Here is a 23,382-nt window from a genome sequence, read left to right as displayed (position 1 = left end):
AGGGAGTGTCCCTGTCCCAGGAAAGCCCTTCTCAGGTTTGCGTAGGGACCACAGCGGCTTCCGGGAGAGGGGACCAGAACCTAGACGCTCTCCCTCTGAGGCTCGAGGTCAGTGGCACGGCTCAGGGAAGGTGGACTGCCCCAGCTGAGATCCACCAGCAGAGACCAGCGGCCTCTGAGGGAAACGATGACAGAGGTGAGGGAGTGGGGAGCAGCTGGGTATGCCCTGTCCCCAGCAGCAGGGAGCAGCACATGGAGGGGGGCTGACTATAGAAGGTAGGTTCCCAGGACCGGCCACTTCAGGCCAACTGTGAGCCACTGGGATCTGTCGTGGGAGGGCTTCCCAGGAGCCTGATGGGCAGGATGGGGCGTCCACTGACTTTGGAACCTGTGGTCACATGAGGTGGCCCAGTCTGTTGGCTGAGGAAGGGAGTGATGGGTTCATCTTTGGCTCTGGCTGCCCTGCAGGACTGCGAGCACCTGCCCAGCAGGGGGAGGGGAGCGCTCCCCCAGGAAGGGTGGCTCAGCCCACCAGGGACCCGTGTGGCCTCTGGTTTCACACTGGGCAGCTGAAGAAGACAGGTCTGTTTCCCAGGAACCTCTCAAGAACACATCCATCTGGAACAGGAAGGGATGAGCATGCGGCTGTCGGACACTGCAAGGCTGGAGTTCCTTCTGGCTGCTCTCACCTGGCCTAGCAGGCCTGTTCTCAGTCATCCCAGTGTCACCCAGCATGAGGTCACTGAATGAACAACTGAAGGAACCAATGATGTCTGGCCGGAGCCCAAGCCCCAAGGCAAGAGGACACCCCCTCTGGCTCCAACACCCGCACTGAGACACCAAGACTCCTTGGGAAAACGTATTTAATGACAGTTCCCGCTGGGCCTGCCCTCTGTCAGGCTACACCAAATGGATGGGGTCTGAATCCAAGGAGGCTCTTTGGTCACCTGTGGCCGTGGACCAGGCTTCCAGCCCCATCCGTACTTGCCTTCGGTCGTGAGGCCCAGCCGAAACCAGCCCCTGCCCTACCGCACCATCTCCACCTCCAGCTCCAGCTGGTCTCAGCCAGAGGGAGGTGCTGGGCGCCGGCTCAGCCCACTGGACACTGGGCTGGCTCGGGGCTGTGAGAAGCCAGGGCGCCACCTTCGCGGATGTCCCCAAGCACCCAGGGCCAGCGGGCAGCCGTGAGCAGCAGGTCCCAGGAAGGACAAGGTTAGCTGCCCCCGCCTGCTGGGATCCCAGCTTTCCTCAGAGGGGCCGCCGTTCCAGCCCCCGCAGGCAGCGTGGGGAGCCCGGGCTCGTCCTGGCCCCCTCATCAGGTCAGACACAACTCTGGCCTGGTCAGGGAGGCCCAGCCTCGGGCCCAGGGCTGCATCACACGTAGTCCAGAATCTCTGTCTCCATCTCATTCTCACTCCCCTCCGACGGCTTGAAGTCCTCCTCCTCCTCCTCCTCATCCTCCTCCTCTTCCCCAGATTCGCCGGTCAGCTGCTCCTTCCCGCCGTCAGCCTTGGTCGGGCTGGAGAACAGAGCTGGCGCCAAAAGACAAAGCCGTGTCTCCCAACGTAGGCTCCTGGGTGGCCCCCAGACCAGTCTCACCAGAGCCAGCCCCGCCCCCAGGCAGGCTCCTGAGCGCCTGTCTAGTTACGGGCATCTGAATTCGATCTGTGCAGAAGCTGCTTTGGGGAGCACGGCCGTCTGGGGGACCTGGGACCCTGCAGTCTAACAAGCACTTCAGGGGACACTGGAGCCAGTGGCTTTGAAAATCACCTCCTGAAGGAGCCTTGGGTGGCTGCACGGGCCCAGTGGACTCCCCGGGTGTGCACGGGATGCCGTGGGAGGCCTTTTATGGACCAGACTCTCGGGGGACTGCGTCCTAAAGGAGGCTGAGACCCCTGCTCCCGTCAGCTCCGTGGGGGTTGATGGGTCTGGGACCACCCCCTGCCCGAGCCTAGGCGGGACCCTGAGAGGGGCCCTTTTGCCTACCCTCCCCCTGCCCCATCAGGCGCACAGCCCAGCGAGGGCTCACTCCCCTTCCTCACACCCGGGGAGGGGCAGGCAGCGCAGGGCAACAGGACTCAGGCTCCCAGGGGAAGGACAGGTGCCCCGTGCCCACATATGGCCAGAGGATATCGGGTGTGGGGGCGGCCCTGGCTGGCAGCGCCCTGTTCCAGCCCCACCTGGGGCCACGAGGGACACTTGCTCCATTCCGAGTGGGGCCCAAGGGACGGGGGGCGTCCCATCACTCCGAGCGGCTCTCACCAGGCCTCTTGGAGCGGATGGTCTGGCGGATCATGAGGGACATGGCGTCCCGCAGGTCGTCACTGGTCTTGGGGAGGCACCAGCCATCCCGCTCCGTGCAGGAGTTCTCAGCCCCGTCATTGCGGCGAATGATCTTCTGCAACCTGGGGGCAGGACACCCAGTCCCAGGGCGGGGCCTCTGCTCACAGAGGCCAGTGAGGGTTGTGGCAGAGGTAGGGTCATGCTTAGAGGGCCCGCTCGGGGGGTGAGTATGGTCAGGAAGCACGCCCGTGAAAGTGGCACATCCCCCGCCGGGGCCCTTGGACAGGGGGTCCCTGACCCCCACATGGCACACAAAGCGGGCGCGTGCCCACGTCTCTGGTGAGAGTTCAGAGCTCCCACCAGATTCCAGGCTGTGTTTAACCTGCTCTCATCCCTACCCACTCCCAGCATCCCATCCCCAGTTTTTAAACATCACTGAGAACAACTGGACTAAAGGTTCCTGGAATTCCGGCCAGCCCTGGGGACTGGGAACCCCCACGTGGGAGACAGAGGAGGAGAGCAGAGACCACAGCCCAGCACCGCCTGCGGTGCACACAGGACACCCTGGCACCCTGGACCCGCTCCGGGGGCCGCACGCCCTGGCAGAGGGATCTCCCGGCGGCCTTAACTCCCAGGCAGTCAGCCTTCTCGCTAAGACGACGGCTGACGCGAAACGGAAGAGCCACAGGAAGCGTTCTGGTCCCCGGGCAGTTCCTCTTCCCTGACCCGCGCCCCACGGTCCCTCCTGGGCGTGGCAGGCGCCTCGGGACGTACTCGTCCACGTGCAAGTCGCATAACTGGTAGAACATCTGTCGATAGGGCGGCAGGGCCCCCTCCCGGAAGACGTAGACCGAGTCCTGGGAAAGGAGCGGAGACACGGGAAGGTGCTGGGGACCTCCTCGCCCCCACGAGGTGGCTCCCAGTCCTAGTCCCAGGCTCCAGCAGGCCCGGCTTGCCTCCTCGGATTCAGGCGGGGCGGTCAGGCCAAAGGCCGGGAGCAGGCGTGGGGAAAACAAGCTCTGACCCCCAGGGGTCGTCGAGGGGTGGCCCACGGCCCCCGGAACCACGAGCCGGCCAGCCACTCACGGTTGGCGGGTGTCCCTCCAGCCTGAGGCCAGGCTCTGCCTCCAGGCATTCCTGTAAAGCCAGCCCTCCTCACTGCCCGCCAACTTCTACTAATTGGTCATCTTACATGGCCCTGTGTGTCCACCCCTAAGACACGAAGCGGGCTTTACTGCTTGCTTTCTTCCTTCCCCACCTAGGCACCAAGTCCCAGAGGTGGGGATAGTGGCCTAAAACGAGAGCCCTTGAGGAGGACGGTCGCTCAGGTGAGGATCCAGCCGGCTGCACTGAAGAGACAGAGGGCACAAGACGCCGCCCCGCCCCCTCTACGAGGCAGGTGGTTCCAGGGCGGGGGACGTGCCCTGCGCGGCCTCCCCCGACCCCTGCCCTGGACCAGAGCAGCTCAGGCCAGCCCAAGCATGGGAGAGGCCTTTGGAAATCGCCACCTCTGCTGGGCCATTGTGTCAACGAAAGCATGAGCCCGTGAGGGTGGGGCCCTGGGCCCGTAAACTCCACACCCTGGACCCAGCTCACAGCCCAGGTTCAGATGGTCTGTTCGGGCTTCACGCTCCCGGTGCCCGATTCTGACCAGCCCTGCAGCAGCCACATAGGACCTCAGGGCCTGGCTCACGGAGGGCACCACTTGGGGCTGTTGATGTCAAAGATCCCTCCCCGAGACCCGCCCAGGTGGTCCATAACCCCCACTGCCCTGGGTGGTTCACACCGAGTTCTGACTCTGTTTTTGGAGGCTGTCCTGGAAGCTGGGAGTTGTGCAAAGGCACTGAGAGGGCAGAGCCACCTCCGTCAGGGCTCCTCCCGCCGTCACACATGGGGCCTGGAGAGCGCGCTGTGGGTGCCTGGCCTGCCCGGGCAGAAGCCGCCTCTCCCTGTCCCCTTCACTGTCACCCAGCAGCCAGCTCAGGGACACCCACCTTGAGCTTGTACTTGTTGGAGGTCAACTTCCGTGTACTGGGTGTCCCCGAGGGACCCAGGCCCTGCTTGAGGTCGTGCATGGTGACAAGCTGGCTGGCTGCGAGGGGACAACAGCAGTGCTTTGGAATATACGGGGTGTTTCTCCCCAGCCCCCCGCCCTGCCCTCCTGCCGCCCACCCCCTCCCTAGGGAGCAGGGCGAGCCTCGGGCACTCACGCGTCTTTTTGACGGTGATGGGGAGGCTGTAGTTGTAGGCGCTGCGCTTGGCTTTGACAGGCATGTCGCTGGAGGCGTAGCCTGATGGAGAGGGAGGCGCGTCAGGCGGGTGGGCGCGCCGCCCCCTCTGGCAAACAGCACTGGTCTGCACTACAGACGCACGCGGGTGTCCCGGGGGCGGTTCCTGAGAGGGGGACTCCAGGCCCCCCGCGTTCTGGAGCTCTATGTGCCAGGGGCCCAGGGCAGGCTGGACACTGGACACTCACTGGAGGCCCGGCCCGCACCGCAGAAGCCACAAGTAACCGGAATACCCGAATGGGGACTGCGGTTCAGCCGCCAGAGGGTCCACGCTGGAGCCAGGACTCGAGCTCTGGTCCTCATCCCTATGCTATTCTGCCCACAACAGTCTCACCAAAGGGGAAAGGCTCTTCATCCTCTCCATATGGATATACTCTCATTGCAGAAGAAAATGCTAGACACAGAAAGAGACGAAGAGAGAAAGACAGGAGCAAAGGCACTAGTCACGTTTACCGTATTTTATGCCACAGCGGATCCGGAAGTCAAGGACTTGATAGATCTTGGCGCCTGGGTGTTTTCGGGGGTCGTACCCATATCGAATCCACAGGCTTCTCCAGGGGCCAGTGATCTGGAGACAGAAAGGGTGGGAGTGCGAGTGGGGCCGATCCCCGGCCCCCCAGAGACGCGGGCCACAGTGGTGCATCCAGGTGGGGCAGCGGGACAGTCCAAGAGGTGAGGACGCGGCTCTGGAACCCCACCCCAGCTCGGCCAAGTGTGGCTCCATCACCTCGGGTAGGTCCCTTGGCCTTTTCAAGGCATGGTCCACCTGTCAGATGGTGTTTTTGTGCGGATTAAATGAGATGCTGCCCCGGAGCCCTCACCACAGGGCTGGGCAGAGAGCAAGAGCTCAAAAAATGTCATTAGTGTACTGATGGACGGACGTAAGGTCCCGGAACAGTACTCCCGAAGCCCTTGTCTAGGAAGCCAACACTGAACGGCAGATGGCGGCTCTGAGCACAGGAGGGAGGTGTCCTCGTGCACCCCACCCCCGCCATCACTGTCACGGTCATGTCTTGCACTTGCCCCCCCAGTGCTCCACATGGGACCCTTGGGGATGGTGGGGACCACACGGGGCTCCTCCTCATAGCACCTGTGGGAATCTCCATGCCCTCCAGGACCGAGTCCACGGTGCACCTGCCCCACTGAACCCCACTCAACCCAGGCAGACTGAGTGAAGGCGGAGTGGCACCGACGTCAGGGGCTCAGGCTCTGCAGCCACACAGGCCGGGGCCCCCGGGCGGCTCAGCCACTTGCTGGCCGCAGGACCCTGACACATCGAGTCACTGCCCTGAGCCAGGCTTCTCCATCCCCGCCGGAGGAAGACAGGACAGGAAACACACAGCACTCAGCCCAGTGCCTGGTCCTTAGAAAGTCCTTAATACAAAGTCACTTAAAACGTACAATTCCTTCACTTACAAGTCATGCGACCACTCCTCAATGCCACAATCCCAGGACGGCCAGGCGTGCTACCGAGGAGGCCTCTGTAGGGGCTGCAACAAGCCCGTGCGGCTGGGACAGGGCCGCCTGCTCTTGCTGCGACTCTGAGCGGTCACATCAGGGACCAGAACCCCAGGGGGAGCCAAGGTGGGTGGTGGGCGGACACTCACCATGTAATAGGCCATGAAGGGCAGCAAGACCTTGAGCTTGTCAGGGTGGACGCTGATGTTGGCCTTGACGGCGTTACGTGACCAGATGGGTCGGATTTCAAACAGCTGGGGGTCAAGGCAGGGGCTGAGATGAGCACAAGCAGCCTCTGGCCCGCCTGCCCCAGGCTCCCTGCGTGGTCTGGCCCCCAGAGGGCCTTCCGCGAGGAGGCAGCAGAGAGCAGGGGCTGAGCGCTTAGCACCTCCCTCAGAAGCGTGTGCTGTGCGCCCAGCACGTTTCAAGTGCAGTTGCAGGGCCTGAGGGTCCTGAAATGACCTTGAGGGACACCGTCCCTGTCCTCGTGCAGCTCAAAGGGCAGCCGGGGAGGCAGACAACCCAGAACAGGGCCATGAGGGGGACATGCCAGAGCTCAGGGATCCTGAGCGGCACCAGCCTAGAGGGCAGAGGCCTGAGCTGGGACGCCATGGAGGCCGCAGGGGACGGCCCAGCCTAGGGGAGGGCTGCCAAAGGCTGGGGTCTGGACCACAAAGGGCCAGGGTGGGAAGGACCCTGACCAGGTGGGGGATTGGGCTGTGACCAGAGGACAATGAGGGGCCTCGGAGAGTGGCCCCCATCACCCACCGACCTAATGACTGCTAGAAACACAACAAAGTGTCCACACAGTCTCTTTAAGAAATGACAGCGCCTTGTCCCACCCCTGCCAGGGTTAGTCAACTTCAACAGGGGAAGAGGCATCAGCCAGCAGTGATGTGGCCTGAGACCTGCTGTCCCCACCTGTGGGGACGCAAGGAACAGAGGCCCCTGGACTGTGTCTTCTAGAACCTGAGAGCCAGTGGGCAAGGTGGAAGGCTGCCTCCTCCCAGGGCCGCACGTCCACTCGGACTCTAAGGCAGGGGAAGCGCCGGGCCTGGCGCGCAGCAGGTGCCCTGTCTGGTATGTTGCAACCAGCGACTGGATGAATAAAAGCTTCCGGGTCTCAGAGCGCATCCTGAAGTCACATCTGGACAAGGTTTACCCACCCCAAAGAGACCCTTAAGAGTTCTAAGAAGCACTTTCAACCTTGGGGAGGCAGGGCTTAATACTGGCATCACTTCAGACGTGACAGGAGGTGCACAGTTCCCAAGTGTTGATGCCTGAGTTTAAAGAAAGGGCAGTGCAGCAGAGTGAGAGCAGAACCACACCGAGGCGCCGGCTGGGAAACGGGAGGGGCCCGCGCAGGGGGGCGGGGCGGGGGCGGGGCGCACCTTCCGCAGCTCCTCCTCCACCTTCCGGTCGATGGGGTTGGTGCAGACCCTCCTCCACGTCTGGACCGCAGCGTCCAGCGGCTGCGCAGGCACCTCGTCCTCCTCGAAGTTGACGAAGATGGCGTTGTGGGGGCGCCGGGCCCGGCTCAGGCCGATGAGGTTCTCGCCTGAGATGGGGGGGTTGTTGTAGCCTTCCCTGGGGGCAGAGAGCGCGTCTGGGGCAGCAGCGCCAGGCGCGGGCCTGGCCGGACACCGGCGGCCCACGCTCGTGTGCTTTTCCCTGCAATCTGGGTGAGGAGAGGACCTCAGCGCCAGCCGCTGAGGGCAGGGGCCTGAGTTCCCAGGCCGGTCTCTGGGAGAAGCGGCGGCGGCTCTGAGGCCCAGCAAGGCCAAAAGGTCCCAGACGCTGGGGAGCAGGGAAGGGCTCCTGTCGTGAGGTTGGTGCCCTCACAACTGCTCAAGTCCAGCCAGTGAAAAGCTGGAAACAACCTAAATGCCCATCAGGCGGGGATGGGGAAGTCAGGTGGGGCACAGACACATAGGACACGGGGATCAGCTGTCAGACAACAGCGGTACTTAATGATGTCTACAGCTCACTTGCTTGACCCTGAAAACTATCCTATGGGGGAAGGATCCATTTTCCCATGAAGTCACTGAGGCCACAGGGCTTGGAAACCCAACGAGAGCAGAGCTCAAGGGAACGGAGCTGGGACTTGAGCCAGGGAGGCTGGGGGCCGCCAACCACCGTCCTGCCACGCCTGCCAGAGCCTGAGTCTCCGGCCTGGGAGCATCTCGACGTCACCAAGGAAAGGAGGGACAGAGGCTACTGAATGGTCTCGTCCCACAGCACAGAGGTTAAAATGGGCTCTGCCACAAGCAGGTCTCCCTCCACGTGAGCACAGAGCATGCAGGGAGACGAGCCCTGGGGTCTCAGAGCGCCCACCTCTGAGGAGGGATGTCAGGAACGCCGCCCCTACGCTAGAGCGGGGGAACAGGATGAGGAGCCCCCAAAGCCCACCGCCAGCTTTAACAATCACTGTCACGTGGCTGATTTCACGTCATCCAGACTGCACCCCGGACCCGCTCAGCCACTCTGAGGGATATTTCAGAGTATGTCCTGGATGTCATATGACAACACTGAGGTGATCACCACCTTTTAAACGTGTTCCATTTTACCTTAATTTTCTACATGAGTACAGACCATTGCAAATCTGTGCCTTTTTTTTAAACGTGACTCCATTTGCTTGCGATTTGTAGATATACACAACTATATATAAAAAAGATAAACAGCGAGGTCCTACTGTAGAGCCCAGGGAACTATATTCAGTATCTTATAATAGCCTATAATAGAAAAGAATCTGAAAAAGAATATACATGTATATGTATAAGTGACACTGCTGTACACCAGAAACTGACACAACACTATAAATCAACTCTACTTCAATTAAAAACACAAAACAAAACACATGACACCACTGGAAACCACCCTGAACAGCAACACTATCCTGTTTTCAAAGACACCTCCTGAAGCCCCAGACACCCAAGGAGAGATCCTGGCGGCTCCAAACCAGGAGCAGGAGCAGGAGCAGGAGGGAGCCGGCGGCCTCCACTGGCCCTCCTCCCCACCAACTGGCCTGAGGAGGAGGGACCCCCATTAGGCCAGCCTCCTCCCCGCCAGCCCTCGGGGCCCCAGCAAGGCCAGCAGAGCAGAAAAATCAATAGCAGCCTTGGGAGAAACGGCAGGTTCTTTCCATGTGCTGGAAAATCGACAGACCACGTGGGAGGAAAACAGGGCCTCTGGGTCAAGGGCAGCTGGCCCTCTGCCCTCATCCCCTCCCAGAAGCTGGGGGACAGCTGTCTGCTGGCCCCGCAGGACAGACTGACTCAGACGCTGCCATCCAGTGCCAGGCCAGCAATGCGGATCCAGGGTGGGGGGCTCTAGTTCCTTCTTGTACACATTTCTGTTTATTTCTGACTGTAAAAGTAAAATGCTCGTGGGGCAAAAAGTCAAAATATTTCATAAATATGTAAATTTAAAAAACAGACTGTATCTCCCCCTGCTTAAAACTCCCGTACCGCAGATAATACAGGCACAGCAAACTCTCACTCAGCACGCTAGTTTCTGGCGGGGGGGCGGTGTGACCCGCTTCTCTCTAGCTACACGCTTCGGCACCGTTCGACTTTCTCTGTCTCCTGCAATCACAGAGTGGGGCGGGGGAACTTTATGGACCCAACAGGCCTGAGAGACGTCAACCAAAGCCACCCGCACGGCCCTGGTCTGGCTCCTGAGTCACTTTTGAGACAAATGGAAAATGGAACAAGGACTAGTCCTGGGTGACATTAAAGAACATTGTCGCATTTGCTCCTTACGATAATAGTACTCTGGTGAAGTTAAAAAAAAAGTCCTTCCCTGTTAGAGACCCACACTGACTTGTTTCTGGAGGATGAGCTGTGATGCTGGGGGGGGGGGGGGCGGGGCAGGGAGCAGGCGGCAGAAGGCTGCTGATCACTGAAGCCGGTGCTGCAGGTGAGGGTGCATCAGACAACTCTCCACCTGTGGAACTCCCCATAATATGTTTTCAAAGGGAAAGAACAGTACATCTTTCTCTTTAGGACAGAATCTAAGCACCGTACTGCGGCCTACGGGACCCCACCCCACCACGCTCTTGGCTTGCTCTGCTTTGCAGGCAATGCCCCCGACTGTTCCTGTGCCAACCCCTACCCCGTGTCTGGATTGTTCTCCCTGGGTCTTCACCTGCCCGGCTCTGTCATCAAGAGGCCTGTTTCAAAGGTCAGCTCCTCCCAGGGCCCTAACCCCCCCACTCACTGCCCATTACCGCCCACTCCTCTCTTACAGCCTTCAAGGCACACATCTGTGCACAGGCCCCACCGTCCGCTCACCCTTCACTCAGGCTCCATCCGGCTCCGAACCCCCGGCCCAGCACAGAGCCTCCCCTGACGTGTTCCCGCTGATGCCAGCTCCAAGGGCAGCCTGGGCCCTGATGGGCGGTCAGTCCCCGTGAATGGAAGTATTTAGGGAGGAGAGAGAAGGTTCTCGTCCTCCCACCCCTCCAGAGACAACTATTCTGGGCCCAATCTTCCAAATTTTTCTAGGCTTCTAGAATCACCCCCCAATTTATTTTTATGCCACAGACTCTGCCTGAACACCTACTAGAGCAAGGTTCTCTGGACGCATGCTGCGTCAGCCCACGGAGCCTGCTCTCCTGCAGGCTGTGCGGTCTTCCTGGGCACGAACAGGCCATTAGTGGGCCGATCACTTACTTGTCGGACTCCGCCAGGCACTCACTGTCATAAGTATTTCAGAAAACGGCAGTCCTTTAGCCCCCCGACAGCACAGGGAAGCGGCACTGTTATCACCAGCCCCGTTACAGGCGGGAGGCTGGCACGGGAGGTCCAGGCTCACTCGGGATTGCATGCCAGCACCCGAACACAGGCCCCAGCTCACCTGGGCTCTCCCACACCAGGCCCTCTCAGCTTCCTGCTGCTGCCCATAACAACCAGGAAATGTGCCAAGTGTGTTTCTGAGCTCTGATCGTCGCTGTGGGATAGGCTTCTACAGGCAGCACTGCTAGGCCAACAGGGAGGAGCCTATGAAACTGTAACAGACCCCGCCAGGCTGCTCTCCAAAAGAGCCGGCCTCCCTCCTGGTGCCCTTTCAGTGCGGGGGTCTGTCTCTCCGCACCTCAAGGTACACGCTTTCGGGGCTGGGTCTTCACGTTCAAAGGTGACATCCTGATTCACGCTCCGTGGTGTGGGGACAGCTCTGAGCAAGGCCTCCGGGTGGGGCACAGGGACCAGGGCTTGTTCCTGACACTTCTCATCAGGGTCCCTCATCACTGGCTACTCTGCCGCTGGAGGCGCTGGGGCCATGGGCCTGAGTGAAGCCAGCCACCCTGGCCACCTGCCCCATGAGTGGCAGAGTCGAGCCCTCTGACCGCAGGGCCCTGGCTCTGAACCCCAATGCTGCAGGGAGCTGGGAGTACCTACCGGTGCTGTGTCTCTGGTCGATAGAAGTAGTCCACTGGGGTGTCCAGCCTGGAGAAGATGGGTGGGGGGATGTAGAGGGGCAGCTCCTGGTGGAAAAAAGTCTCCTTCTCAGGCTTGAGCATGAGAACCTTGTCATACATGGACATGTGCCCGCCGCCTGCGTCCGTGTGCACAGCCAGGTACTGGAAGTCGGACATTCCTGGAAAGAGACGGGACAGACACCCTATCACACCTGCCCAGGCGTGGCAGTGGCCACGCACCGACACCCACACCTTCTCGAGGGTCCTGAGCCAGCCCCATGGGGGAGGCTGCTGGGCAGCGGTGGCAGGAGCCAAAACCACCCCTGCGAGTCGCTCCTGTGAACTCAGCCCAATGCACTGCAAGTCACTCGGATAAGTATTTTGGAGGCAGGGGGTTACATGACATGTGATGATGAAGTCTAGACTTGTGTGCCTCAAAATGTTAGGCGCACGTGACTCACCCAGGATCTTGCTGAATACAGATTCTGAGACGCTGCATTTCTAACAAGCTCCCAGGTGAGGCCGATGCTGCTGGCCCAGGGACACACATGGAAGGGGAGATGCTGGCTCCGTCAGAGAGAGAAAACACGATCACTTGGAAAGCCTCATCCTGGGAAGGACAGCCCTCTCGGCGGATACCAGAATGACGGCCAGAATGACCGACATTCAAAAGGCCCAACACGTGGGATCCCAGGCCGTCTTGGTTTCCTTACGCTTTCTATCCCCTCCTTCCTCTCTGAGTCTTTAGCCTCTTCAGAGTCTATCTCAAGAACTGCAGCTGCAACTACAGACCTTCTGAAGGCTTGTTAGTAACCTGCCGAGTGCCTCCAGTGTGTGGGAACCGGCCCTTAAACAGGCATTATCTCCCTGAATCTCCCCGAATCTCCCCAAGGCTTTAAGGAACTCAGGGCTCCGGCCGCCCAGACAAGGAGGCCGAGGCTGAGGGCAGCCAAGCTACCTGCCCAGAGAGACTCGCAGAGCTGGCGCAGGCACCACGCCCAAGCCCATGTTCTTTCTGACTCCCCTTCCTCATCCCACGCCTACTGCCTCCTCACAGGAGTTCCCTGGGGGCGGCAAACTCAGGTGAGGACCCCACAGGAGATATTCAGTCCACTGAGAGTTCACAGGACATGAGATCCCAAGGGAAGTCATCTTGGAAGGCTTTAGAGGGAAGGCAAGACCAGCAGCCATCAAGACCAAGAAGGTTCCCAAACACCGGGGGCTGAAAAGTAGAGGCCTGCTGACTAGTTTTATTTGGCCCCAAATAATGGCTTTAAAAACAAGATTTCTCAGAGAACTCCAGTTCCCTAAAGAATGCAGAAAGCCAGGCAACAATGAGCCCACAGACTGCAGGGAGCTGCTGGCTGGAGGGAGGAGAGTCTGCCTCCTGGATGGGGCCTGCACTATGCCACCCCCTCGTCCCCTACCCACAGCAGGGTGTGAATGGCCCACACACTCCTGCAGGTATGAGGGACACACGCCCTGAAATAACTCAGTGCAGGAAGAACTGCACTTTGCAGTTACCTTGAAATTTGTAAACGGTGGAGACAATGCCAAGGACCTCCACGTCGACTGTGACCTCGGGGTGAGCCTCAAGCCCTGGGGCCCCCCTCCGCTGCCTCGTCTTCCTCCTGACCCGGAGCAGCAGGCTGCTGGAACCAAAGCGGTTGGCACACACCGGGTGGCAGTAGGGGTCCTTGGGCCGGAAGTACAGCTCCAGCCTCTTGGTAGGGTCAGTATAGATCTGTGGTGAAGCAGTGACCAGCTAAGCAGGCAGCAGGAAACTGCTCCCCTCTCAACAAAATCCCAATGGGAACCCAGGTGGCCAGGGCCAGAGGCTCGTGTTTCATTCTCAGCTTTTAATTCCCAAAAGATTCATTTGTTTTTTTTAATGGAGTTACTGAGGATGGAACCCAGGACCTCATGCATGCTAAGCATGCGCTCAACCACTGAGCTATACCCACCCTCCAAGAATCATTTTTCAAACCCAAGACTTAGGAATCCCTTTGCATGAAACACAGGTCTATAGACTGTTAGGGTGGGAATGATCCCAGAAGTGAGCCAGGCCCAGAGGAGGTGCACCAGAAACAGGCATGGAATGAATGAATGACCAGTCTCTTGCCAAAGGGCTCACACTAAAACTGGGGGGCTGACATCCCCAGGGTTAGTGGGAGGGTCCTGTCAATGCCGCAGTAAAGTAAGTCAGGATAAAAGGATAAAGCATGACTGACTGGGTCTCGGCAGGCATCTTGTGCTTAATGACAAGTTCACGGTTTTTAACATCCATAAAGGATGAGGAGGCAGAGTTAAGATTTCAGAGGGAGGCGAGCATGAGTTCAAATCCCCACTGTACCATGTAGGAACTTATTTGATCCAATCTTTCTTCCTGTGTCTTTATCTGAAAAATGGGAATAATAATGTTACCTAACTCACTAGAAAATGTTGTGAAAATTCAATCTTGCATTTGACAAGTATTATAGATGTTAGAACTAAGGGAGTGAATGAAAGAGACAAGGTCCTGCTCTCATGGAGTTTACAGCCTCAGAGCCAAGGATCCTAGACAGACAATAAACACATTAAAACATAATTTCAGACTGGAATTAGCAGGTTGAGTCGGTAGATATTAACTGCTAGCAGCCACTTTACTGAGGGCAGGCAGAGAAGGGCTCTCTAAAGGAGACACTTCAAGGTCTGATGCATGTAATGCACTTACACATAGAGCTTTGTATAAGGTAAGAATCCATCCCAGCCCCACTATTTGCCGCGTAAACACATTGCCTTGGTTTCTTTGCAAAAATTAGGACACTGACAGTTTCTACCTGGCAGGGTTCTAATGAGGACTGAATGTAAGTAAGTAAAAGCACCTAGAACTGTGCCTGGAACAGAGTAAGTTGTTAGCTATTACCACCTTCAACCCTAATAACATAATCCTTAGCCCTCCTCTCACGCAGGTCAATGGTTCTTCATCTACCCATTCCTCAGGTTTCTGCCCCAGCTTTCTGCCTCAGCGAAATGAGGATGTGGCAGCCCAGCACATCCGGGGGGGGGGGGGGGGCTGCAGCTGAGCTGCGTTCAAGACAGGGATGCGGAAGCTGCGGCTCATCCGAGGATGGGATGGAAAAGACATTCCCCTCCTTGGATCTCCTCTGCAGACCTTTCCCCTCAGCTCCCGGGGAAAACGGTCCGCGCCCGGCGAACTCAGAAGCAAACCCCGCCCATGGCCGCCCGAGCCTGCCTCAGGCTCAGTTTCTTGCCAAGGAAACCACACATCCCGCCCCTCCGGCGTCGTCCCCCGACTCAGTCCTTCCCCCGGTCCCCGGAGGCTCCTCGCTCCTCACCCGGGAGACGCTTTCCTCGCCGCCCAAGGTCTGCATCATCTTGGACACGTCGCGCACCACGCCCGGGTACTCCACACACACCATGCGCCGCTCGCGCGGCAGCTCCAGGGGCACCGCGACCCCTGTCCCCGCGCCGGCCACCCCCGCCGCCATCCCGGCCCGTCTGGTGGGGCCGCCGCAGCCTGTCCCTCCACGCGTTCCCAAAGGCCTAGCCTCAATGGTTCCGCGAAGGAATCGTTCCGGGGTCCTTCCCTGCTCGGGTCTCTCTAAATCCCTGAGTTTTGCGAGGCCCGAAGGCCTCTAGGAACAAACGCCCATGGAGAGGTCCCAAGACTTCAGGGTACACCCGCCGGTCCTTAACTTTGTGTTTAAAATGATGCGGGTTAGAGCCCGAGGGGCGGGGAAGGACCTGTCTCTCCCACCAACCTGAGAGGGACCGGGTTGTTTGTAAGACACCGCCCGGTCCTCGACTTTAGCCAATGAGAACCCGAGGGCCAAGCAGAGTTTTTTTAGCCAACGAAGAGTCGGGAGGAGCCCCTCCAGCGTCCACCCCCTCCATAGGTTTAGCCAATAACGAACCAGGACTAGGCCAGGTTCCCGCCTCTTTCTCGGATTCCACCCAATGACAGCCCGGGGGCGAGACAAAGAAAGACTTCCGGTCCGCCCTCTTGCACGGGAAGGTCCCCGTAAAGAATTATTTCCGGAACCCGGGTACGCGGGGAGGTTTTGTCCGGGCTCGGACCTCCGCTCCTGCTGGCTGCCCCAGGATGAGCTTTCTGGCGGCGCGTGGAGGCCGCGAGGAGTTTGATGTGAAAACGGCGAGCGCGGGGGAACTGCGCTTGGAAGGCTCGCCTGCCTCCACGCACAGGGAGCCCGGAAGCGCCCTCCGCGCGGGAGCTCGGGGCGGAATGCGGGCGTCGGCCCTTCATTTCTCGGACAGTTACTCCTCGCCTGCTGTGCCGGGCACCACTCAAACCCAACAGAAGCATTAAGTGAGCGGCTGTGTGAGAGACCCTGAAGCGAGGGACAGGGACCATTCTAGGAAGTGACGGAAGACAAAACTATCTGGAGCAAAGTGAGGGGAGACGAAGAGTCGGAGGTCGACATAGGTCAGACAGATCCTAAAAACGATGTACCTAACGGGTTGGCTTTCTCTGAGTGCGATGGAAAGCCCTTGAAGGCTTTTGTGCAGGGAGTGCCGGATCTGATCTATGCGTTTAAAAGACTCTATGGCTGTTGTGTAGAGAGTAGACCAAAGAGGGCAAAAGTGGACTGAGATGAAAGCAGCTGACAGGCTGCGTAATCTAGGCAAGAGATGCTGCCCCGGCCGGGGAAGTGGCAGTGAGGATGGAAAGAAGAGACTGGATTTGAGAATATTAGGAGATAAAAATCAGTAAGAGCAAGGGACCCCTTGGATATGGGTACCCCAAGTTGCTGAAATGATTTTTTAAAATTGAAGTGCAGACAATTACTATGTGTCAATTTCTGGTGTACAGCACAATGTCCCAGTCTTTCATATACATACCACCATGTATTCGTTTTCATATTTTTTCCATTAAAGGTTACAAGATACTGAATATAGTTCCCTGTGCTATACAACAGAAACTTAAAAAGTATATTATTATATATAATATGTGGCTAGCATTTGTAAATCTCAAACTCCCTAACTTACCCTCTCCCACCCCCTTTCCCCGGTAACAGTAAGATTGTTTACTAAGTGTGCAAGTCTGTGTTTTGTAGATGAGTTTATAATGTCCTTTTTGGGGTGAGGGGGAGAAATGATTTCTGAATCAAAAGACTACCTCATTGTTCTAGATGGATTTCAGAAGGTCAAATAAATGGCTGCAAAGACCACAAAGTCCCTTTTCAAAAGAAAAATTTGTAATTCAAGTGTGAGCTATATGTCACTGGCTGGGAGCCCTGGAACTCTGAAAGGAAGGCCCCTCCGAGAGCACAGTGAGGAGTCAATCAGCAGCACATGGTGGACAGAAGCTGCGTGTTTCAGTGGGAGGCTGGACCTGAGGGCTTAGCAGCCCCGACCTGCCTTTTCCAGCAGGAACTTGCATCTTCTACCACCACAGAAGATTCTGTGCAGTGAGGCCAGGGTGATTCTCCAGAATTTTCCATGCCTTGAGATGAAGTATCCTTTTACACTCCTGTCCTTTGCTCTCATTCCACGCTCACCAAGCAGTATTCTGCATTGATTTGATTTTCCAGAAAGGAGAATCTGAATAACGGATGTATATTTTCATTCCCCTGTGAGTGTATCAGCCCCCTGTGAGTTTGGTACACATGAGTCAATCCTGAAGACTGTCACTATCAGTAGAGTTGACTGATAAAATAGTGTATACACAATTAAGTTAGAATTTCACATAATATTGGGGACATACTTTTAAAAATTAAATACTGGGGACAGACAGTAATCATTTATTCATTATCTGAAATTCCAGTTTAGCTAGGGGTATTTTTATTTGCTAAATATGGCACCCCTTCCTCTGAGTATTGAAGGAATTCAGTTTCTGAATCTGCAAAGCTGGTTGCAAACTACCCAGAACCTTAGGGAATCCACTGAGATCCTGACCACCCTGTACCCCCCACCCCAATTCAGTGACCCTCTAGTTTTGTCTGCTCTGATCTGCTCTCTATGGAAGCAAGAGTGATCTCTCTGGGAGGAGCTGGCTCTGGCCCTGTCTCCAGGGACCCCTCTCCCCACCAATTCCCCATTTCACCACCTGACTGACTCCTCTGCATCCTTTAGTGTCCAGCTTAGAGTTCATCTTGCCTGGAGAGGTCGGCGTCATCCTCTGTGCCCATGGCACCCAAACTCATCCTGCTACAGAGCCTGCAGCGCAGTTTTCATTTCTTATTTCTCCTCCTCCAGGAGTAGCAGCTTCCTGAGGGCAGAAACCAATCTGTGTGGTTCACCACTGTCTTCCCAGGCCTTGGCACAGAGCAGATACTCGGGAAATGTTTATTCAATGCGTGGATGAGGCTACTTGACTCATTTGAACCTTCAGTTCAGTGCAGCCTCTAGATCAGGGCACGGTCACGAGGACAACAAATTGAGGCTCCTCAGATAGGGGCGTATCCCGGGAGTGCACAGAAACTGAGGAGGGGGCTAGAAGGGGGAGGGAGGAGGCAGGGATGGGGAGGTGAGGCAAGGCTGGGAAGGAGAGGGAGGCCAGGGAGGCTCAGGACCCCAGTTAAAGAAACAGCCGTGACTTCCTGAAACACCCCAGCTTCTGGAGCAGATAACAATGACACAATGTTTGCACATGGAGGGGCGCTTTCCCTGCCTGTTTCAGGGTCTGAATATTGAATCCTGGCTGAGGAGCCCGTTCTCTGGGGCAGAGCACGGGCAGGGGTGGGGAGGATGTACCTGGGATGGGTGTTTATTGATCCTCTATTAACGAGGGCAAGGAGGGCCTTGGAAAATACTTCCTTTGGGCCCCAGAATCTGAATATTCCTTCCTGAGCCGCTGGGTCAGTCTATGAAGCACGCAGTGAGTGGTTAGTACTCCCCAGCGGGGACTAGATTCTCACTGCACCCTTAGGACGGGAGAGGAGGCGTAGTGCTCACTTTCGGCCACGAGATGGCGACGGAGCGTCCCCGTCGGCAAACACTGCCACCTGCTGGTCACCCACGCTCATGACTCCCTGGAAGAAAGGGCGAAGTTGCCTCATAGGAAGAGAAACCCACTTAGGCGCAGGGAACAGAGCCTCCTAACACCCCTGTGCTGGGCGGAGGGTCAGCAGCCTGCTCCCTCTCAGGTCCGACCGCGGAGAGGCGTGGCCACCCATCTCCCCGGCTTCACACGTACAAGCCCTCCCAGGTCCAGGAAGCCTCCCACCCAGTCCCTTCGCTGCCAGCAAATGATGGGGGCGTGGGAAATGGGGTTGATACAGAGGTTTCAGCCTTCTTTTTGCTTCCAAGTGGGACAGTCTTTTCCAGATGACATTCGTCTTCCTAGTCAGCTTGTTCCAAAGCAACATTAAACTTCTCTACCTACAGGGCTGAACATCAAAATTTGTTTATAAATACAGTTTATGTTGCCAAGATAAATATTTTTAAAAATGTGCCAGACAGAGGCAAATTTCAATGAAGCTAATAAAATTTAAGCACCGGGCCCCTCAACTGCAGGTGCTTTTCTTCAAGGCCCTGGGAGGTGCCTTGTCATTGTGTTCACACGGGCATATGTCTTACGAAAATGGAAAAGGTAAGATATTTTAACTGCGATTGGTTGGGACTGCATCTCTTTCCATCTAACCTGCCCTCTGGTCACACCTGCCCTTGTGCCGGAAGGCACTGAAGTAGTCATGGGTATTTGGGAGGCTGCGCTAGGGGGAAGTCAAACTGGGAGTACATGCAGTTTGGACTGAGTGGAATATGTGTGTGTGGTCTGTAGTCACTTCTGTGTATAGTTAAGTTACTGCTGGTCATCGTATTGATACAGGAAAATGCGGTGACAAAGGATGGCCGTGTCCCAGATCTTGGCTGAGTCCCTGGGATGCGTCTCGCCAAGTGTACATTCTTGGCTGCGCACAGGAAAGGATTCAAGAGTGAGCCGCAGTTGAGTAAAAGCAGATGTATTCAGAGAGATGCACACTCCACAGACAGCGTACGGGCCGTCTCGGAGCGAGCGGCCACGAGGTGCGGTGTTGCTAGTTTTTATGGGCTCGGTAGCTTCACAGGCTAACAAGTGGGAGGATTATTCCAACTACCCAGAAGAGGCTGGGATTCCCAGGAACTGAGCCACTGCCCACTTTTTGACCTTTTATGGTCAGCCCGGAACTGTCATGGCGCCTGTGGGTGTGTCATTTACCACATTAATATATCACAATGAGCGTGTAATGCAGCTCAGGGTCCACTGGAGGTCACATCTCCGGCCATCTTGGGCCTCAAGGTCTACTGAGAGTTGAATTTTCTGCCATCTTGGTGCCAAATGCTGCGTCATTCCTTTAATGGCTATGCCCTGCCCCCTTCCCTCCTGTCTCGTTGTGCAGGAATGACTTCCACCTTCAGTGACAATTTGCTGTTGGTGTGATATGAGGATCCAGGGCCAAAGGTAGTACAGCAGTCAGAGCCAGAAGCCAGGCTTTGGAAAATTCCTGCAACCAGCAGACATGTAACACCGTAAGCAGAGGAGTGTAAGATGGCGCAGCTGCTGTAGAAGACAGTATGGCGGTGCCTCAGACATTAAAAACAGAATGACCGTGTGATCCAGCAGTTCCACTCCTGGGTATACATCCAAAATAATGAAAAGCAGAGTCTCGAAGGTATTTCCTCACCCATGTTCATAGCAACATTATTCACAATAGCCAAATGGCAGAAGCAACCCAACTGTCCTCCAACAGATGAGTGGATAAAAAAATACAGTCCATCTGTAAAATGAAATATTATTCAGCCTTCAAAAAGAAGGAAATTCTGACACAGGGTACTTGGATGAATCTGGAGGATATCATGCTGAGTGAAATAAACCAGTCACAAAAAGACAAATACTGTGTAATTCCACTGATACGAGGGACCTCGAGGAGTCAGATTGAGAGACATGGAAGGTAGGAGGTTGGTTGTCAGGGGCTGGGGGAGGGGGAATGGGGAGTCAGCATTTAATGGGGACAGAGTTTCAGTTTTCAAGATGGAAGAGTTCTGGAGATGGATGGAGGTGATGGTTGCCTAATACTGTGAATGTACTTGACACCATTGAACTGTACACTTAAAAACAGTTAAGATAGTAAATTTTATGTGTTTTCCATCACAATTTTTTTATTGAATTGTAAGCAGAGGATTTGGTTCTCCTCCACGGTCAGAATGGAAGTTCTCTCCCATCAGGAATAGAGGTGATCATGCAAAGTACACGTTTCAATGCACCATGCATTTTTGTTTGTTTTTGACGATATTCGCACAAAGTTGAATTGATCAGAATTCTGTGTGGGGCCCAACTCTGTGGCCGCCCTACAGGTAGCCAGCTCGCCTGGGAGCAAGGCAGCCTGTTTTCTGCTCTCTAACAAGTCTGATCATCTCTCACCTGGGCATCCCCAATAAGTTGTGAGGGTGAGAAAGAAAGAAAGTTCTTAGCTAACAATAAAAAGCCAAATTTTGATCAACTATGCTAAAGACTTTCCGTTCTCTTGGTAAAAAATATTACAGAATCACTGTAGTAAGAAGAGACAAGCAAAGAGTACGTATGGGAAAAAAGTAAGGAAAAGGTACTATAAAGAGATGTATGGCGATTAATTAACATAAATATTTTTTCTGGATTTTTTATTTTTAAAAAATATTTGTCCTATAAAATTTATCATTTGTTATGATTTCTTTTCTCATCCCACACAACTATTTGCTTTGCTATCTCATTTTGTATTCTTAATTTTGTCTTCGTTGGCCTTAAAACTGTAAGCTTTGAAACCCCCAAATCTTGGAAATATCCACAGTTTTTTCATTGCCCTTCAGAACTTCCTACATCCTAACTGAAAGTAGAGCTTGTCTTAGGGTCTTTTTTTTTTAATGCTTATTTTTTAAAGTTTTTTGGGGGAGATAATTGGGTTTATTTATTTTTAGAAGAGGTACTGGGGATTGAACCCAGGACCTCCTGCATGCTGAGGATGTGCTCTACCACCTGAGCTGCACCCTCCCCCTGGGACTTCTCCTGGGGTCTTTTAAATGTCTGGACTACCTGTAACGGTGCCCCTCTTCCCTCGTCCCCCCTCCCCTCCCCCTCTTGCTCCCTCCCCTTGTCTCTCCTCTCCTCCCTCTCCCCTCAGTTGAAAATGCTTCCCAACAGCCTTTGTGACTGTTTTCTTTGATCTTGGGTTATTTAGAAGTCTTGCTTAATATCCCAAAATTGGGGAATATAAAAATTGTCTTTTCTGGAGGTGGGGGTATAGCTCAGTGACAGAGCGCGTGTGCTTAGCCTGCACGAAGTCCTGGGTTCAGTCCCCAGTACCTCCATTAAAAAAGAGAGAGACTTGTTTTGGTTAATTTTGTCATGTTATATATCTCTTTCCATCTTTTCAGTTTCAGTCTTTCTGGATCCTTATATTTTAAATCTGTTTCTCGTAAGCAGGATGAAGTTGTGAATTTTTTTCTCCTAATGTCCTTTATCTTTTCACTGGAGTATTTAAATTTTTTATATTTAATGTAACGCTGATATATTTGGGTTTAAATATTCCTATTTGTTTTCTGTTTGTCCAACTGTTCCGTCCTTTTCCTCCCTTCCCTCTTCTGTTATACTAATCGTATTTTATTATTCTGTTTTCCCCACTAATAAATAGTTGTCCGTAGTGCTACTGGTTACCCTAGAGGTTACCATCTGAACCCTTGATCTATTACAGTCAAAGGTAAATTAGTACTTTTATCACTTCCGTGACAAAGCAAAGACATGGTTAGACCCCTCTTGCCTTTTGTGCCATTGTTACCATGTCATATATATGTGTGTGTGTGTTTTAAAACCTTCACTGAGGTGTAATTTACCTGCAGTAAACATCCAGTTGGCATGTGTAGTTCCACGACTGAGTTTACAGATACATGAATGTAATCACCACCTCAGCCGTGATACGGAGTACTTCACCCGAAGGGCCCCCTAGTTCCCTTTGCAGTGAGTCACTTCACCAGCGGAGGCCGAGAAAACAGACAGGGGCCCAGGGGCTCTGGGAAGAGGGGGATGACCGAGGAGGCATCTGACACCAGGGCTTACTTGGACGGACAAGGGTGGCCTGGGAGCTGCCCTCCCCTCGAGACCGCCCACAGGAGGAAATATCTCCACCAAGGAGGTGGGGACCAGTGAAGCAGGAAAAAAGACAAATCAGCCCAAACTGGACTCACCTGCCTCCCCCAAGCCCCCTCCTCTAGACCCCCTTCCCCGGGATTGGGAGCCCCAGAAATGGGGGCATCGCCCTGGGTTCCCCACTCTCCCTGGCCCCCGCCTCCCGCTGCTGCATGGACTTCTCTGTCTCCTAAACACATGGCAGGGGGGTGCGGGCCCACCCCTCCCCACCCCTTCCAGCACCCCCATCTGGCTCATGTCACCTCTCAACTTGGCCACCCAACAACCTCCTAGCAGGTGGGGGTCCCCTCACACATCCACTTGTATTTGTCTGTCGGGGGATGTAGCTAGATACACGTGGTTCAAAACCTAAAAGACACCTAAGCCTTTTGGTGAAAAGATCTCCTTCTCACTCCTTTCTCCAGATGCAGGAACCATCTCTTCCAGGAGGTGACCCTTCTCAGCTTGTTAATTTCTCTGGAGATACTCTACATAGTAAGAAGCAAAATTGTATATAGATTCTTCATCCCCCTTGAAAATCAAACCACTAAGCTCCAAATCGGTTTTGTTACTCTACTTTCCTTCTAATAAATTGTTGCACATGCTTTTGGTGGCTTCCCTAGAGATTATAATATGATCCCTTGATCTTTGAAAGTCAACTATAAATGAACTGACCACAAATGGTAGCTCACTATAGGCTGCCTCCCAACCCCGCCTCTTTCATGTGACAATATATCATGGAAATGACTCCCTGTCAATTCACAGGGCGCTTCCTCATTCTTGGAACAGATACACACTGTTCCACTGTATGGCTGGGCCATGATTTATCCAACCAGC

General features: G+C 55.3%; 1 protein-coding gene and 1 long non-coding RNA gene across 5 annotated transcripts; one reads left to right on the top strand and one right to left on the bottom strand.

Moving 5' to 3' along the window:
- Positions 1–845: 845 nt before the first annotated feature.
- Positions 846–15,239, bottom strand: GTF3C5 (general transcription factor IIIC subunit 5). 4 transcript variants are annotated; one of them, XM_006216591.4, is made up of 11 exons: positions 14,786–15,238; positions 12,972–13,191; positions 11,428–11,626; positions 7,420–7,615; positions 6,178–6,282; positions 5,024–5,138; positions 4,493–4,573; positions 4,277–4,374; positions 3,057–3,139; positions 2,262–2,404; positions 846–1,531 (listed from the first exon to the last, which is right to left on the bottom strand). In XM_006216591.4, the coding sequence occupies exons 1-11, from the start codon at positions 14,936–14,938 to the stop codon at positions 1,374–1,376; spliced, it is 1,551 nt and encodes a 516-aa protein (XP_006216653.2). In that variant the 5' UTR covers positions 14,939–15,238; the 3' UTR covers positions 846–1,373. The 4 variants fall into 4 exon arrangements, with proteins under 4 accessions (XP_006216653.2, XP_072816479.1, XP_072816480.1 ...); XM_072960378.1 differs by lacking the exon at positions 12,972–13,191 and having other exon boundaries at positions 7,420–7,586; positions 14,786–15,239; XM_072960379.1 differs by lacking the exon at positions 12,972–13,191 and having other exon boundaries at positions 14,786–14,918.
- A 229-nt stretch (positions 15,240–15,468) lies between these two features.
- LOC140695923 (uncharacterized) lies at positions 15,469–23,062 on the top strand. Its single transcript, XR_012071769.1, has 4 exons — positions 15,469–15,894; positions 19,240–19,436; positions 19,790–20,341; positions 22,971–23,062. It is a non-coding gene; the product is annotated as an uncharacterized lncRNA (long non-coding RNA).
- Positions 23,063–23,382: the final 320 nt, after the last annotated feature.

Source organism: Vicugna pacos, chromosome 4 (genome assembly GCF_048564905.1).
Source record: "Vicugna pacos chromosome 4, VicPac4, whole genome shotgun sequence".
Classification (NCBI taxonomy): Eukaryota; Metazoa; Chordata; class Mammalia; order Artiodactyla; family Camelidae; genus Vicugna; species Vicugna pacos.
Note: the sequence above shows the minus strand (reverse complement) of the source record. Positions and strands in the feature narration are given on the sequence as shown.

Bases quoted from the DNA above. Each gene is read 5' to 3' on its own strand.
- GTF3C5 (XM_006216591.4), bottom strand. From the start codon at position 14,938: ATGGCGGCGGGGGTGGCCGGCGCGGGGACAGGGGTCGCGGTGCCCCTG. The intron at 11,627-12,971 runs GTAACTGCAAAG...GTCTCTTTCCAG, and splicing joins CACCGTTTACAAATTTCAAG to GAATGTCCGACTTCCAGTAC. The intron at 2,405-3,056 runs GTACGTCCCGAG...TCCTGCCCCCAG, and splicing joins TGCGACTTGCACGTGGACGA to GTTGCAGAAGATCATTCGCC.